The sequence below is a fragment of the Cinclus cinclus genome, chromosome 18 (assembly GCF_963662255.1).
Source record: "Cinclus cinclus chromosome 18, bCinCin1.1, whole genome shotgun sequence".
NCBI classification, from domain to species: Eukaryota; Metazoa; Chordata; class Aves; order Passeriformes; family Cinclidae; genus Cinclus; species Cinclus cinclus.
Window position 1 is genome coordinate 12,110,941 of NC_085063.1, and position 16,224 is coordinate 12,127,164.

The 16,224-nt window shown below is 43.8% G+C and overlaps 1 protein-coding gene across 3 annotated transcripts; it reads left to right on the forward strand.

Annotated features, from left to right (window-relative positions):
* Window positions 1–6,878: 6,878 nt before the first annotated feature.
* PRELID3B (PRELI domain containing 3B) lies at window positions 6,879–10,478 on the forward strand. 3 transcript variants are annotated; one of them, XM_062505236.1, is made up of 6 exons: window positions 6,879–6,978; window positions 7,572–7,740; window positions 8,091–8,180; window positions 8,559–8,629; window positions 9,454–9,556; window positions 10,238–10,478. In XM_062505236.1, the coding sequence occupies exons 1-6, from the start codon at window positions 6,947–6,949 to the stop codon at window positions 10,355–10,357; spliced, it is 585 nt and encodes a 194-aa protein (XP_062361220.1). In that variant the 5' UTR covers window positions 6,879–6,946; the 3' UTR covers window positions 10,358–10,478. The 3 variants fall into 3 exon arrangements, with proteins under 3 accessions (XP_062361220.1, XP_062361222.1, XP_062361221.1); XM_062505237.1 differs by lacking the exon at window positions 6,879–6,978 and adding an exon at window positions 7,199–7,445; XM_062505238.1 differs by lacking the exon at window positions 8,091–8,180.
* The last annotated feature ends 5,746 nt before the right edge of the window (window positions 10,479–16,224 follow it).

Below are 16,224 nucleotides of genomic sequence, written 5' to 3' on the forward strand. Positions count from 1 at the left end.
CTTGGTGACAGTTGTCGGCATTGATGACTAAGTGGCCACTTCCACTTTGTGTATGACAAAGTGACGACTTCTATTTCCAGGTTTTGGTTTCTTTAAACCATATCCAAAGATTGCTGATGGAGCACAGGATTTTTGAAACAAAGAGAAATTTTGGACACAGGAGCATGGTCTGAAGACCATGAGCTACTTTTGTGATTTAATACATAATTCTGACCATGACCTGTCATCAGTGGTTCTTCAGACTTTGCACTGAAAGTTGCACCCAGCAAATGTTTGAGAGCACCATGTTTTTATAAGAACTGTTGTCATCGTTTGAGTTATACCAGGATCACTGGAGAAGAAACATGATTATCTCTAAACAACACAAAATCATCAGCATTTTCAAAGTACTTTAAAATTTGTGGTTTTGTCTTTAATTGTGCTCTTACTGTGCTTGCTCATGAGTTGTGGGTGATAACATGTGATTATCATCTGCCTACTTGATCATATGCACATTTGTGATGCTTGCCAGAGCAAACATTATTGGCTGGGATCTGTCACATTCTCAGTTTCAGAGACTGTTTCCCAGACAACAGCAGAGTCCCCTTCATCCACGAGCCGTGCACCACCCTGGACCTGTGCTCAGTCTAACACCTGGAGGCAGCTGCTGCTCCCACTCCTGACACAGACATTTGTAGAGCCATCATCCAACTGCCTGAACTCTGCAAGTCAAGGAAACTGCACAGCCTCAATTAAAAAGTCAAAATGAGTCAAACAGCACCTACCTTGTTACAAATTCTGAGTCAGTTTTTAAATTGAAACCAGATCATTCCTTCTCAAAAGCCGTTTAAGGGCCATGTACTACCTCTTTAAGACCCCTGCTGCCAAACTTAAAGCCAAGCACAGATGTGTAAGGTGGTAAATCATTTCTCTGTAGTAATTTGAGTGTGTTAAAACAAAGGAGCCCAGAGGGCAGGTGGAAGAGTGAGTGTCAGAAGCAGCTCAGGCCAGCTGGGGGGATCCTACGTGCAGGGCATTCACATTTTGGATGTTGTCAGGTGGGAGAGGAAGCTGATGAGAAAAATAATTATTTGCATTCAAAGTATATAAACAGTGCCAGAGCCTGGTTACTGTAGGCAGTGTTAGACAGAGTGTTTCCCAACTGCAGGAGATGTATCACATGCTGGGTAAGGAAGGTATATGAGACAACAGAACTCAGAAGGTGTGCAGCTCTAGGCCTCTTGGCACATTTTATGGCAGAAGAATAAAATTAAAAGGATCTGAAAATCAAATATTTGCCCCAGATCATTCCATTAAAAATGCACGTTTTTAATATGACCTAACTTAAACTCTGTGTTGTGAAGCAAAGATAATGTCTGGGTTTGAATTTATCGAGGGGAGTGGGCAGGGTATTGGGGGGAGTTGGGCAGGGTTCTTCAAGGTGTGCAAGGGTATTTGGGGAAGGGAGAGCTGTTAAATGGCAGGTAACAAAATCTCAGTCTCCCCTTGATGTTCTTAGTCCAATCATCTAAAACTGAGTGGCTGCAGCAGCAGTGTAGCAGTATCACAATTAGCAGTTCAGATCCCAAGCTATCCTTCCATATCAGGTGGCCACAGCTTTCTGAAGACCTTATCACTAATTTTTTGTTTTTCACTCATTACGAATGACTTCAAATGTGAGGGAAATATTAAATTATTTTGCTTATTGATCCTGTGACGCTCAGTTGGAATATCCTGTAAGTTTGCAGAGGGTGAGCCATTCCCTCTGTGAGTGCCATGGGAGATCCACGGTAGGATCTGATGGGAGATTTACCACCTTCTATACCACTCTTTCATATCCCTTCTGACTGCAACTCTGCCTTTCAGAGCTTCTCCAAGAAAAACCAAATCCATGATCAAGATGAAGAGGCCATTCTCTCTCCAAGCAAAGACTGCTTTAAATCTTTTAAAGATATCCCTCACCTCCTGCTGAGAGCTTCCTCAGCTGCATTCTGTGAATGATGTCCTTGGCTTTCTTCACTGTTTCCATAAAGTACCAAAGGCTCTTATCTGACCCTGAGCACACAGGTTTACAACAGGACATTTGCACTCTGAATTGTTCTCAGGTTTTCCTGTCTGGACATCTCCATTACCTGAGACACTGAAATTGAAATCACGTCCTGGAGAGTTGTGCAGTGTAATTGTAGCTGTGGTGACCAATATCTGCTAAGGGAGGAAAAGCTACTTCCTCACACATGAGGACTTGTGCAAATTGAAACCTAAAAACTCTTCTCACAGGGACACACAGGGAGTGGAATACACAGACAACACATGTGATCCAGCCCCCTCTCGTGGTTTTTCCACACAGAAGGCAGGAATCAACTCAAACTGATTTCTCAGTAGTTATATAAATACCTGCATCTCTTCTCTGAAAGGTGATATGGTTTACTGGCATTTCATTTCTTCTTAGGGAGTGATAGGTATTAGTGAGGATAGAAAGTGATAACCTGTAAAAATGTTTATTTGTATTTCCTAGGCAACTTGACAGCTATTTCTGGTGGAATATGAAGGAATAAGGGAAGGGGACTTGTTGGCTATTTCTATAAGCTGTTTTTGCTTCAAACTGAGGGAGGAAGTAAATACTGCAGGATAGAAAACAAAACTGTCCTGGCCAACTGATAAAGTGCAGAAACAAATACAGGCATTTGGTTGTCTTCCACTGGTCTGTGTTATAACTGAGTTGAACTGAATTGCATGATACAAACAGCAAGTCAATGTTTGTCAGCAGGTGAAGAACAAATGCACTGAACTGAGAGAACTGCTGCAGGTCTGGCTAGAGCCAAGCTGGTTCCAGCGGGTGTTTTGGGGGTGCACAGCATTTGCCAAATCAGTCCTGATCAGTTGTTCTTGTTCTGCAGCACTAACATGACCTTCCTGTCATTTTTCCATTTTCATTTACGGCTCACGGTGTAAACAGAAATTTAGCTGCCTTGTTCACTCACAGTGCTCTTCCTGGCCATTTGAAGACCTGTCCCAGAGCAACATGAGCAGCAGCCCCAGGACAGAAATAACTGTCCTTAGGTGGCACCAGGGCCAGCTCACACAGCTCACAGAGCCCGGGCAGAGCTGCAGAGCAGCTGCACAGGGGCAGTTTGGCAGTGCAGTTCCCCTGCTTGAGGCTGTGAGGTTTATGGAGCTCAGGACTCCTCAGTGCTATTTGCTGCATTCTGCTCCTTTCCCTCTGCCCTGGGTCAAATGAGGGCTACAGGTCTCAGTGATGAGGAATTTGGGACAACATTTCTGAAGAAGAGAGGTGAAGGGCTTTGGGGTGGGAGGTCAGTTTGCTGCAGCAGTGGGGAGCACTGTTAGGACTCAACATCAGCAATGAAACTGTCAATGCCTTGCAGAGGAGGAAGAACGGTAAAGAATGCTGGTTACTTCCATAAGGACACATTTTCAGTATTTGAAGGGGAAATATTTTTATTCCATTTATGTTTCTCTGAAGAGACAAAGAGATGCACCAAAGCATGCAAATATTACTCTTTGCTCCAGTGTGAGCTCTGTTCTGACCTAATAAATGTCTCATCATGGAAACTCATTTGTGTCCAACACCACTTTTCTAGAATGTTCTGTAGTGGTGGCATTTCCCAATTGGTATCTTTAGATATTAATCAGAAACCTGGAATGATCAAAATTACTCGAGCAAAGCTCCTATTAAAGTATGGGCAAAGCTAGAGGAGTGGGTACCATCCTGCACTGAGGTATTGCTGCGCTTTCTTGCTGTCAAATATGAAGGTATTTGTTTATTAAAAGCACCATTTGATGTGACCTTGTCATACAGGAATGGATTATGACTTGTCAGGCATTAATGAGCCAATTCTGGAAGCACTGAAAAGGAGCTTTGCTATCCAACAAAGTTTTTTTCTAAGAAGTACATTCAGGAAAACACAGCCAAGCACGAGGAACTGAGATACTGGATTGACAGCTGATGAAAGGGTGTTTATAGATGGGCAGCCGTGAAGAATTGTATAATGGAAGTCACTGAAGAGGTACGTCTGGAAAACACTGACTATTTTCTATCATTACAGCTGCCAGATTGACAGAGGGAGTGGGAACTTGTTTTTCAAGCTCAAGAAAAGAGCAAGACCTTTGAATGGTTTTCATTAATATTGCCTGTGAATACCGGAATATCACACAAATAAAACTTGGATTTCAGATCAAGGAACTTGTGCAGTGTAACTGCAGCATAGCCATATTTCAGAATACGACAGGGGGGAAAATACACCCCAAAATACAATATTCCTAGGCGTAGGAAATAGTAAACACACCAGCTGTCATGTGAAAGGGGCATAGTTGTGATAGCTGAAGCAGAAAAGCAACCAGAGCCTATGACAGGAGTACAGCAGGTGAGTAAGAACTTTCCCCACTCACCCCTCTCTGTATCTGTCCTCTGCACAATTCAGTTCTGGTGACCTATGACGAATGGCACTTGAGACTTGCATTCATTTCCCTCAGACTCGGCCTGAGTCACTGCCACTGTCACCAAACCCTTTTCAGGGTGGAATTCAGTGACATGTTGTGCTGCAGAGTGGGCTGGTTGATCTCTGGAGCAGGGCTCTGAACCAGGGTGGTGTTTGCTTTCCTAATGGAAATATAATACCTGTATTATAGTGTAGGCCTGGTTGGGTTTGACAATCTGGGGTTTGGGTACCCACTATGGAGAGCAGGAATGATCTGGATATAATGCTGGAGATAAAGAGACTTTTGGGTTGTGAGTTATTTCCTGATATTTGTGCTTTTTGATCAAATTTATGAGGTTTTTGTGAGGCTGCTTAAAGGGGACAAGTCACACTTCCCTACTGGCAAATATGGGTCTGCCAATACAAAATCTTCCTGCCTCATTGAGCAGCTAATTGTTTGGGACCCCACAGCACTTTCCTACAGACTTCCTAGGGCAATTTCCAGTATTTCTTAGCTATGCCAAGATTGCTTTGCCAAAATCTGACACGTAAGAATCACAAGGCCCTTTTCAGGCATCAGTTGTATTAGCAGTTGTGAGCAAACAGCCCCTGAAAGACACATATGGACTAAAGAATCTCATCATGGGTTTCCACAGGTTTTTATATTCTCTTGTAGGTGTCCATCATCATCCTCAGTGATCATTTTGGTACTGCCTGGGACTGGACAAACTCAACTGACAGAATGTTTTCCTTTATTTCAGCTATTAGACAGATACTGACAACATACAGGGGCAAAGATGTTGGATTTTATGGTATTGTAATACATGTAAGTAGTTGTAATGTTTAGGATGCACCACTTCTCATTCTGCAGTTACAAACGTGCATTTTATTTTCCTAAAGTCTGGCTGTATTATTTATAACTGTGTGATTTCTCTTACAAGACAGGTTTATAAGTAGTTTCACACTTGATATCACTCAGATATAGAAAGCTACTTTAACACATCTCCTGTTAAAATAGACTGAAGTTTACATGAGCAAGAGCTGCTGAAATGTAGCTCCTAATTTGCACCATATGTTGGCATGCTTCCCTCTTGGAGATGGCATTTTGCTTTGCTTCCAGTAGATAACATTTCTTTAACAGAAAAAAAACCTGATGAGAGGCTACAGGCAGCCTAATGGATAAGGGATGGGTATCTGCTACACTGCCCCTGCCTGTTAAAGGGTCACCACCTTCCACAACTGTGTCATACTGAGACCTCCCAAAATGCTTCACATTTTTAACATCCTTTGCAAAATTCTCCAGCTGCAATAATCCTTCAGTGGGTATTCAGACTACAATGGATTTAGAGCTGCCTCACAATCTCCCAGCAGTAATTCTGTCCACTCTGACAGATCAGCAGTGTTCAGGAATAGTCCATGACGTGAAAGAGTAAGGGAAAATAGAATCAAGACAGGTACGCCCAGCAAAAATAAGCAGCTCTCATTTAAGTATTTGCTACTGGCTGAACCTGGTATTTATTAAACAGCAGCTTCTCTCTAACAGAGGCGTTGGATCTGATGTTCGGGATGCACAGGGGCTGCTCTCGGAGCGCTCGCCCAGCCTGGCTGGGCTTTCTGGCACGGCAGGCGGGTGTCAGCAGTCACGGTGCGGTATCAGCTGTTTCTGCGAAGTTTCCCTCTCATGCCGTTCCACTGAGGCTATTTCTGTGCGGTTATGAGCACACAGAGGTCACTCCCTCTTTGGAACGCTACCCGGCTGCTTGAAAAAAACAACAAAACCCGTTTGCACTGAACTCACGGCACTTTCCAATACTGCCGAGACTTTTAGAAGGGAGCGCTCGATGGCGCGCCAAGAACCGCGCGTGGGTCCGCTTGGCGCTGTGGCCGTTCCTTCACTAACGCCGGGAACGTCGCTGGCTCCTCCCGAGGATGAGTCGGGAGGCGGTCGGTGGCAGGGGCGGGTGCGGGGTTATGCGGTTATGAAACCCTTACGAAACCTCTTACAAAACCGGCCGGGCCGGGCCGGGCCCGCGGCACCGCGCCCCCTGCGTGACGTCACACCCCGCCTGTGTCCCCTGCCAGCCCAACGAGGAAACGGCGCTGACGTCATCGGCCACCTGCGGCCACACTGACGTCATCAGGCACCGCGGCCCCAGCCCCACCGCGCCAGGGCAAGGCGGCGAGGGGCGGCGAGGGGCGGCGGGCCCCAGCCTGATCGGAACGCGGCCCACAGGCCACACCCCCCCATGTTCGAGCGATGGGCGGCGCAGCCGGCGGTGCCATCCCCGCTCGGGCCTTTCACGCCCGGCCCGGCGGTCACGGGCGCCGACCTCACCCGAACGTCCCCAATGGGGCCCGGCCCCGGGGACACGGTGCGCGCCCCGTGACGTCATCGCGGCGCCGCGCGGCGATTGGCGGGCGCTGCCTGCGCAGGCGCGCGCTGCCGGCGGCAGAGCCGGGCCCGTGGAGCCGAGCGGCGGCAGCAGCGGCGGTGGGCGCGGAGCGCGCCCGGGCCGGGCCTCGCAGCCATGAAGATCTGGACCTCGGAGCACGTGTTCGAGTAGGTACCGGGCCGGGCCGGGCCGGGCCGGGCGGCGGAGGGGCCGGCCCCGGGCGCGGAGGGCCGAGGGGTGCGGGGACTGCGCCGCGCCAGGGTCGCCCCCCGGGAGCTCCGCGCCGCGGCCTCTCGCCGCCCCTGACCTTGCCGGGCCGGGGTCACGGGCTGGGGAGGCTCCGGAGCTGGTGGGGCTGCGGAAGTGGCGAGGGCTGTCGCTGTGCGGGGTCACCGCGCTGTCGGCACCGAGCTGCGCCCTTGTGCTGCCCGGAACACCATGAGGCCCTTCACGGTGTCGGGCCCGGCTCAGGTGCTCCGGAGCAACTGTTAAAAATAATCTGAACGGAGTACTCAACTTGACAAATCACTCTAGCATTACGAAAACGGGGATACAGTGCAGTCTTTTAGCATTGACGTCACAAGGAAAACATTCTTACCAGTTATAATAGAACTCAGCACACCCAATTAATCAGGTGCGTTGTATACTTGATTTTCATGTGCACTGCCCAGTCAATGCAATAGGGGTTTTTCTCCAGCGAAAGATACAATCCTGTTGCAACCAGAGCTGTGAACTGAGTGTCCTGATTGTGTTTGGGCAGTCACCCCTGGGAAACTGTGATGACAGCTGCCATGAGGAAATACCCCAACCCCATGAACCCCTGCGTGGTGGGAGTCGATGTCCTGGACAGACACGTGGATCCCAGCGGGAAGCTGCACAGCCACAGGCTCCTGAGCACAGAGTGGGGAATCCCGTCCATTGTGAAATCGGTGGGTATTGTGTCACAGGCCAGAAAGAGACGCTTCGGGGAGGGGAAGCTCCTGAGCCAGCTGTTGTAATAGACGTGTATCATTTCATAACTTTAATGGTTTAAAAGTTTAATGGTTTAAGCATTTCTCTGTTGGGAAAGCTCAGCAGAAGTAGACAGTGACCCTGATAGCCAAATCTGTGGCTCAGACTGCTTCCATCTGGAAAGTGAGATCTACATCAACTGAAAGCTCTGTTTTAAGCTAAATCCTAATTGTGTTCTCTTGGTGTTGTGTTCTGCTTGTGCACTTAAAGACACAAAGCATTGCAGTGGGTTATGGAATTGATCCCATCTCTGTTTGCCTGCCCCCAGCTCATTGGCACCTGCAGGACAAGGACATATGTACAGGAGCACTCTGTTGTTGACCCTGTGAAAAGAACAATGGAGCTTAAATCCTGTAATGTAAGTAGTTGTGTTTGTACCACTAAAATGGATCACAGAGTATAGCACCACCTTGTACATATGAAAAGGAAAATCATCTTGAAAATAACTTTAAAATTGCATTAGAATAATATGAGTGAAAGGTTTCAGTAATGTGGCAATAGTTGATCAGTTCTTTTTCTCAGGAAGGATATACTTGGCTCTGGGAATTTGTCACTGCTGAAGCTGTGAATATGCTGATGAGCAGCAGTTTTGTGGGTGGGGGTGGTGTTAAATAAAAATGTTTCAAAGCCTCTTGCTGTATGTACACTGTGACTGTTTGCTAATCACATAACATTTTGCCCTCTGTAGTACTCTTGTTATTTGTATCAAGGGGTAATCCTGTGCTGTGTTCTACAGATTTCATTTACAAACCTGGTGTCGGTAGATGAGAGGCTTGTCTATAAACCACACCCTCATGAACCACACAAGTGAGTACCTCCCTGCCCTGAGATTGCCCCCAACTACTGGATTTTGCTTTGAAAGTGTTCATGATTCCCTCGATCAGAAGATGAGGTTTACATGGCCTCTCTACATAAATTGTCGGAACCAGGATGAAATGATTTGTCACTTCCTGCAGTGACATTGGTTCTGCAGTCACAGGGAGACTTTGAGTCGTGCTGTGCTGGAGTCCAGTCCATTTCAGGGTGTTCTGTCTGTAACTGAATTTGTATACATCTGCAGTTTTCAGCTTCTTGTTCCTGATCTCTTTGTCAGCCTGAACACAGATCTGCACTAGAAAGCAAATTCATGTGCCTTTAGCCTCTGATTTTGGAGGTTTGTGTTTTGGTGGCTGCTTGGGTTTTTAATTTAAAGGCAACTTAGAACTTAGTGAGTCTGTACTGCTGGAAGTGATGATAATTCTGAAAGATCATTCTAGGGATTCTAACATTGGAGTTTTTTTCTGTCATGACAGTCAGAAATGTTCAATCCCTATTGTTGAAGGGGATGTTTTAATAGAGTTTCCCCAGTATACAGTAACTCCAGATTTGCTGTTTCCACTCTTAACATCCTGCTGCTAAAGATGGAAATGGCTGAGAGCCACAAAGGGAGACTTGGACTTGCCAGGCACTCTTGGGCTTTATTTTTAAGTAGAAGCATAAAGCAGTTACACAGTGTGGAAGTGGGTTGTGTTTAGGGGGCAAGAAGTTCTTTGTTATTGAGCAAAGCTGATGAGGGAATGTACTTGTAGGGGAGGGGGGAGTTTCTTTTTTCGACTACTCAGGGTAATTCAGTTTCCTGCTCTCTGTTTCAGAACCATTTTGACACAAGAAGCAATAATATCTGTAAAAGGTGTCAGTCTCAGCAGTTACCTAGAAGGGCTAATGGCAAACACAATTTCTTCCAATGCTAAAAAAGTAAGTATGGCCTTTGTGTAAAGTGTGTGGTCACTGGCTAAATGTCAAAGGGAATAAAGATCTGTATTTTACTTTTTGGCTTTGTCAGCAGTCTTAGGAAGGGGCCACATAGTTCTGCTGCCTTTACTGTAGAGATTGAATGTCCAGCATGCTGGACTTCCTCTTCTTTTTCCTCTTGCGAATGGAGATAAATTGTTATTGGCAAAGCTCTCTGAATCTTCACTGGAGAAAACATCTCCACTCACTCCACAGTGTGACACTGTCATTCTTTTGCTGCCCTCTTGATGCCATCTATTTGTTTTTGGTGTCAAAAAAGGATCTACATTCATACAGATCTGAAATAGTTATGTGGGAGCAATGAAACAGTGCTTTAGTTGAGAGTCTGTCCTCTGGCAATCCAAAGATATCTTGAGTTCAGCCTCGAGAACAGTTAAACAGTCTGGATAAAAAAATCTTCTGGATCATAATGTGAGAACTGCTGATACAAGGAATTGTTTTCATGAAATGTAAGGCAGAACATGTTCCAGCAGTACTCCAGTAATTGAAATAAAAAATATCAGAGGCATGTATTCTGTTCATCCCTCTTTCAACTACCATATCTTTAGTCATTTTCAGTAAGAATTTAACTGATTTACTTATTTACTAAGATTTACACACTGATGAACTTTTCTTTAACTGTAGGGCCGTGAAGCATTGGAATGGGTAATTAAAAGACTGAATGCTGAAATTGAAGAGTTTGCAGCTTCAGCAAGAGGAACCATGAGGAATTCGATGGCAGCAGCAGCATTTGTAGAGAAATGATGATAGTTCTTAGACCTGCATCACTAATGAGGCTTAACGACCTGCAGCTTCTCCCTGGCCTAAATACATGTATCCTTTGTTATTTAAAGGATGTGTGTATTAGGCCTGTTATAAATTTCATCTGGAGAAAAGCTGAATTCTTACCTAGGCTGAGGCTCAAAGGCTGTTTAATATATTGAGTCAGCTGGACCGAATTGCGGTTACAGATGAAGAAATAAATTTCAAGTGTAGTTCCTGTATTTACATGAACACTAACTTATAATGTTTGCAGATATGAAATAGCCTCATTTAGTGGTGAGGCTGCATATGGTGGAGGACACTGGCATGTTAGGCTTTTATTTTTTGTGTGACTTATGGACTACCTCTTTTGGGACCAAGCCCAAAATTAAGCAGAATGGTTGTTCCAGCATTGTTCATTTTGTTGATTTTTGACAGTTGTGTGACACAACTTGGTTTAACAGAAAGCTTATTACTTGATGCTTGAATTATAAAAGAATGTACAAAATATTTTTTGATAAGCTTTTTAACTTGACTGGTTGAAACCTAACACGGTACTCAAATGGTTTTTCAATTTAGTCACTATAGGTAAAACATCAAAACATCAAAGTGTCTCTTACCTACCTACCAAGACCTAAATCCTGCTCCTAAATGCAACATTAATGAGCTGGGCATGCAGTACCTAAAAATGAGATTTTATCTTAAACTTCAACAATAACTATCTCTATTTCTAAAAGCCCATTACATAAAGGTACAATTAACAAAGAGCCTTAAAATCTTGTAAGCTGCTACAGTAGTAGGTGTTCACTTTAAAGAACCAGTTAAAGACTAAAAAAACTTCTGTGAAGGTGGCTGAGGAGATACCTAAACATAAGAGGAAGTAGCATTTAACAATATAGTCATTAACTTGATCATGTTCCAGAAATAACATGCTCCATCCACTGGATTTTGTATTGTCCTTTACTTTAACCAGTGCTCTAAGTTCCAGATCCTTTTACCCTTTGAACTAATTTGTTCACAGTACGAGGCCCTTTGTATTCTCCAGGTTTTCACTTGGCGTTCTCCAGTCTCTGTTTCCTGGTACTCGTTGCAGGTTCTTGGTACTGTCACCAGTCATTCTCTGCAGAAAGGTCAGTCCTTGGCACGTGCCATGGTGCCAGTCTGCAGGTAGTCCTGGGCACCTCACAGGGACTCTGTCCCACGAGGCTCCTTCAGTATGAGCAGAAAAAGGCAAAGGCACAGCCCAGAGGTAGCTATGGTGGTATTTTGGTGCCCAAGGCTTTTCCTGGAATTTTAATTCTAAGCTTACAAGTGGTTTCAAGACTCTCTTAGCCTTTATGAATTGTAATGTCACCCAGCCCAGCATATTTGATTTTGCATGCCATTTCTGTTATATCAAATTGCCTATTAAGTAGTGTCTGCTATATAGAGAACCAGAGCTTATTTTAACAAACACAAACACTTCCGTAAGATTTGTGCTAGGGGAATAAAATATAGATATATAACTTTTAAAAATTAACTATTCTAAACAGAATATTTTTCTAAACAGAAGTGGTTTGAGACTACTTTACTAATTGAAGTCATTGAGGTTTGCCATACTTTTACAGATTATTACAACTGAAATAACATTTCAATTTTAAAAATGTATGTGAAATTTCTGCAAAACTGTACCATCATTTCTGATAAAAATGCTTAGCTTGAAACTCATTTTATGTTTGTTCAGCCATTAGCATCATTTGATATTTTCAAGTCAGTTTTTTCATTTCCAAATTTTTCTGCACTAAGGACTGCATAGCAGAACTCACAGTTTGGCCTTGCACTGAAAAAAACCTTACTGTTTAGTTTTTACAGGCATTCAACAACTTCTTGAAAGATAATACATTTCTTTCTTCTGTTTTATTTATATGCCTGCATTCTCATTCTGTCAGAGTATGGCTTTCTGTATGTGGCGCTTTTTTAATTAAAATTTTGTTTCAATTCTGGCTAATTCTTGAAACTTTCTGGTCTATTTGTGTTTTAGAACTATGAGGTAAATAATCTAAAACGAGAGGGGTGAGGGTGAAGAAATCCCTGGAGTGAGTGATTTCTTTTCTTGAAATGCATATCCTAAAATGCACATTCACAGCTGCCGTGGTCTTTTCTTGTTTCTTAATAACTCAGCTTTTCTGCAAATCTGGCTTTAACTAGCAACCAGATTTCACAGTTTGCTGTGGAGAGTCCATCCTGTGGAAGGATTTTCAATCTGCTTGGGCTCACATTTGTGTTCAGATTCCCTGCAGTGAATGTGAGTTGCTGTGGATGAATGCAGCACTGCTGTGAGAGGGACAGTGCAGGGAAGTTCTGGGGGCTGGAAGGAATGGAGGAGGTGGGGAAGGGAAATCAGCTGCAGCTGGAGGAATAGAACTGAACAACCAGGAGGAAAGAATTTTAAAAAAGGGGCAGGGGACATGGGAAGTGGAGGGGCAGACGTGGAGGAATGTGATGTGAACAAATCAGTGCTGTGAGCTCTGATGGATCCCTGCCCACCAATGGGTGTCAGCACCTGTTCAGCCACACAGCAGTGAACTACAAGTGCCAGCCAGGGGTTTGCTTCAAAAAAAAAAGCAGAAAAATTGTAACCACCATTTCCTACAGCATTGCTGCTCTGTCTCTTGTGGTCTGTACTTGAATTTATATTTCCAATAAATGTCATATATAGTAAACATGAGCACCCACTGTGTGATAACTGCAACATTTCCAATTCCCTGGCCCTGACAGAGCATTGGTTCAAAGGGAAGGTCAGCAACCTGTTGAGGTTCACTTTTATGGAAGAACTGAAGAGTGCTGATAAAGAGCTTACATGGAAGCAGTGAGTCATTTTAGAATCTATTTCTTAAGGTGGAGGTGGTTCTTTCACTTGCACAGGACCTGTTCATGTCTATCTTAAATAACTTTGTAGCTTTCCTTTGCATGTTGCTGTAGAACTGAATTTTTCTAAAGGTAAGGTTACATGTTACAACCAAGCTGAACTAATTGCTTACCTGAGGAGGAACTAGGATCATCAGCTGTGGACAAAATATCTTACGTCATGCTATTTTGTTATAACCACATTTGAAAAGTAACACAAGTTATTAAACACATGAAAAGAGGAAGTAATGCACAAGATTTTTAAAACTTGAGTGTACCTGAATTCTGCTCTGCAGATCCTGGGTCCCTCCTCAGGCTATTTATGCCGGATTTTGTAGAATGAACAGCTGAGACTTGGATGACACTGCAAAGTAATTTTTGCATTGAGTCCAGGTGTTCAAAAGTTGAAAATTAATGTCTTCATCTGCTTCATCAACTAACCTTCAAAATACTGTCCTGTAATAGAAACAGCTCAGAACTGAATCTTTCTCTTAAGACTAGAGCTGATTTCAGTGAAGTGTTGCTGGCACGCTGTGCTGTGCTGTGCTGTGCTGTGCTGTGCTGTGCTGTGCTGTGCTCAGACAGATTTACCAGGAGATGACCTGTATTGTCATCAGCATGGCATCATTTCCAGTGGCTGTGCAGCAGATTAGGGTCAGCAGCAGAGAACAGCAGAGCTCGACCAGCACAGCCCAGTATGGCTTACCCAGGCAGAGAAAGGAGGTAAATCCACAGCCACCCAAGGTAGGAAACGTTATTGCTGACCTCTACATTTTGTACAAAGGTGACCACAATTCCACGTTTCTTTACAGTGTTATTTCATAGGAAAAAGTGCAATAACTTGGTCGTTTTAAATTAGGACAGAAAGAACTCAGTGAAGAGATGATGGAATATATAGCCTGTTGGACACTGACTTTTTATTATATTGTAATTTGCCTTTTTAAAAAAAATGCGTTCTCCCCTGTAAAATACACTTGAGAAAACTTGGAGATTAAAGATGGTCATGCAATTATATTGTTTTTAGTTAGCAAGGGATTTTTAAGGGGTTAATTACTTTTATGTTTTATTAAAAATAGAGGACAGCAAGCAAACTTGTCATTTCATCATAAATTATGCATGTTTGGAAAAAGTAATTTTTTGCCTTTTGATCTATAAATATTGTACCTTTGAAAGAATTGCAACCATATTGCAACAGCTCTTAAATTACAGAAGCATTATCTATAAATGTTAAATATATTCAAGAACTCTTGGGGGTCTCATCAATGGTATATTAGTAGCTCTTTCTTTTAGCGTGGCAATTTTTGCATTGTGCTAAATCCCCGCTATTTTAATGTTTGCATAGTAAGACAGCATTCAAGTTCAGTGGCTGTTCTGCAGACACCTGCTTCAGTTAAGAGGTGACCTGGGTGGGAGTTGCACCCATGGTGATTATGTTAAATCCATTACACACTCATGTGGCCGTGGGTTGTGTAAGAAGGTGGGCAAAGCTGGGTTGTGTTCACCTGTGGCCTCCTGTTCCTGCACCTTGCACTTTTTTGGTCCATACAATGTGGGGTGGTGAATGAAGAGCTTTTTGTGCCTTCCTGTGCCCGTCTGGAGACAAACACAGGTTTGAGTGCTCTGAGCTTTGCGGCACAGTCTGGAGATGAGAGAAGGCAGCTGTGGATCAGCCTCTTGATCTACTCACACTATAATTAGCTGCACCTTTTAGAACTGAAATTTAAGCTGTTCAGTTCCCTTTTTAATCACTTCTGCCTTCTATCACAACTTCTCTCTATGATATTTTTATTAAACAATTCAAACTAGAACAAATGAAAAATTATTGTTACTATACAGGTATTGTATCCAGAGGTATAAATGATAAGTAAAAAAATTAGACCTCTTTTTATCTGAATAACAGCTAGAACAGCTGTTGCTGAAATGTGTATTTCTTGGACACAGAATCAGTTTAGTGCATTGTTAGCTTCCAAAAAATGCTACAAAGAAAAATAAATCTGGTTGAACAAGGACAGACATGCCAGGAGAGAAGACTGTCTGCAGTTGTATGTGTGACTTTGTACTGGTTCCCTGGAAAGGCACAATGTTCTCAGTAATTCTGTGGGCTCCTGTTACTGGAGCTTTTCTGCACCAAAAGAGAAACTACTAAGAGACCAAACACACAGTTTGAATCATTATTTTCAAAAACATATTTTTGGGATCATGCTGCCTTTCTGTTTTGGTGTGATGATAGAGATCTTTTGTTTAAAATACTTCTGATTTAACACCCATCTTGTTGGGGATTTATTTGGCTTTTCAGTGTCATCTCTTCAACCTACCTGGACCTACTTGGTCTCACTTTTTTGGCCTCCCTGGACCCCTCCAGTGTCAAGACTTTAGCGTCCTTGGAACTCTTTAAAATCCCCTTTTCAGATTCATTGGATTTATCCAGTCTGAGCTCTTCATCCTCTGTGGAATTCTCCAGTCTCACTTCTTCATGCTCTCTGGACCTTTCAAGTCTCACATCTTCATGCTCCTCTGACTTCTCCAGTACCTCCTCTTCAATTTCCTTAGAACTCTCCAGTCTCACCTCTTCAGATTCCTGGGAGCGCTCCAGTTTCTCCTCTTCAGTTTCACTGGACCTATCAAGTCTCACTTCATCAGGCTCTGTGGATCAGTCTGGTGACAGTTCTTCAATCTCTTTAGATCTCTCAAGTGTCACCTCTCTATCCACAGATTTCTCCAGCCCTACTTCTTCACTCTCTCTAGACCTCTCCAGTCTCACTTCTTCATGCTCCACAGAGTTTTCCAGTCACACCTCCTCAGTTTCTCTGGACTTTTCCTGTACAATCCCTCCATCCTCACCAGATGACTCTGAGTACAGCTCTTCCACCTCGTCGGAATCTCTAGACCTCACCGATTTTAACTATTTCATGTTTCAGTGCTCCTCTGGATTATCTTCAACTCCTGAGGATGTCTCCAGTCTCATCTCTACACCTTTTCTGGAT

What these genes read in the sequence shown, in the direction of transcription:
- PRELID3B (XM_062505236.1), top strand. Translation starts at nt 6,947, where the DNA reads ATGAAGATCTGGACCTCGGAGCACGTGTTCGA. An exon ending in TCCCGTCCATTGTGAAATCG is followed by an intron (nt 7,741 to 8,090) that starts GTGGGTATTGTG and finishes GCCTGCCCCCAG; the next exon opens with CTCATTGGCACCTGCAGGAC. An exon ending in TTTCTTCCAATGCTAAAAAA is followed by an intron (nt 9,557 to 10,237) that starts GTAAGTATGGCC and finishes CTTTAACTGTAG; the next exon opens with GGCCGTGAAGCATTGGAATG.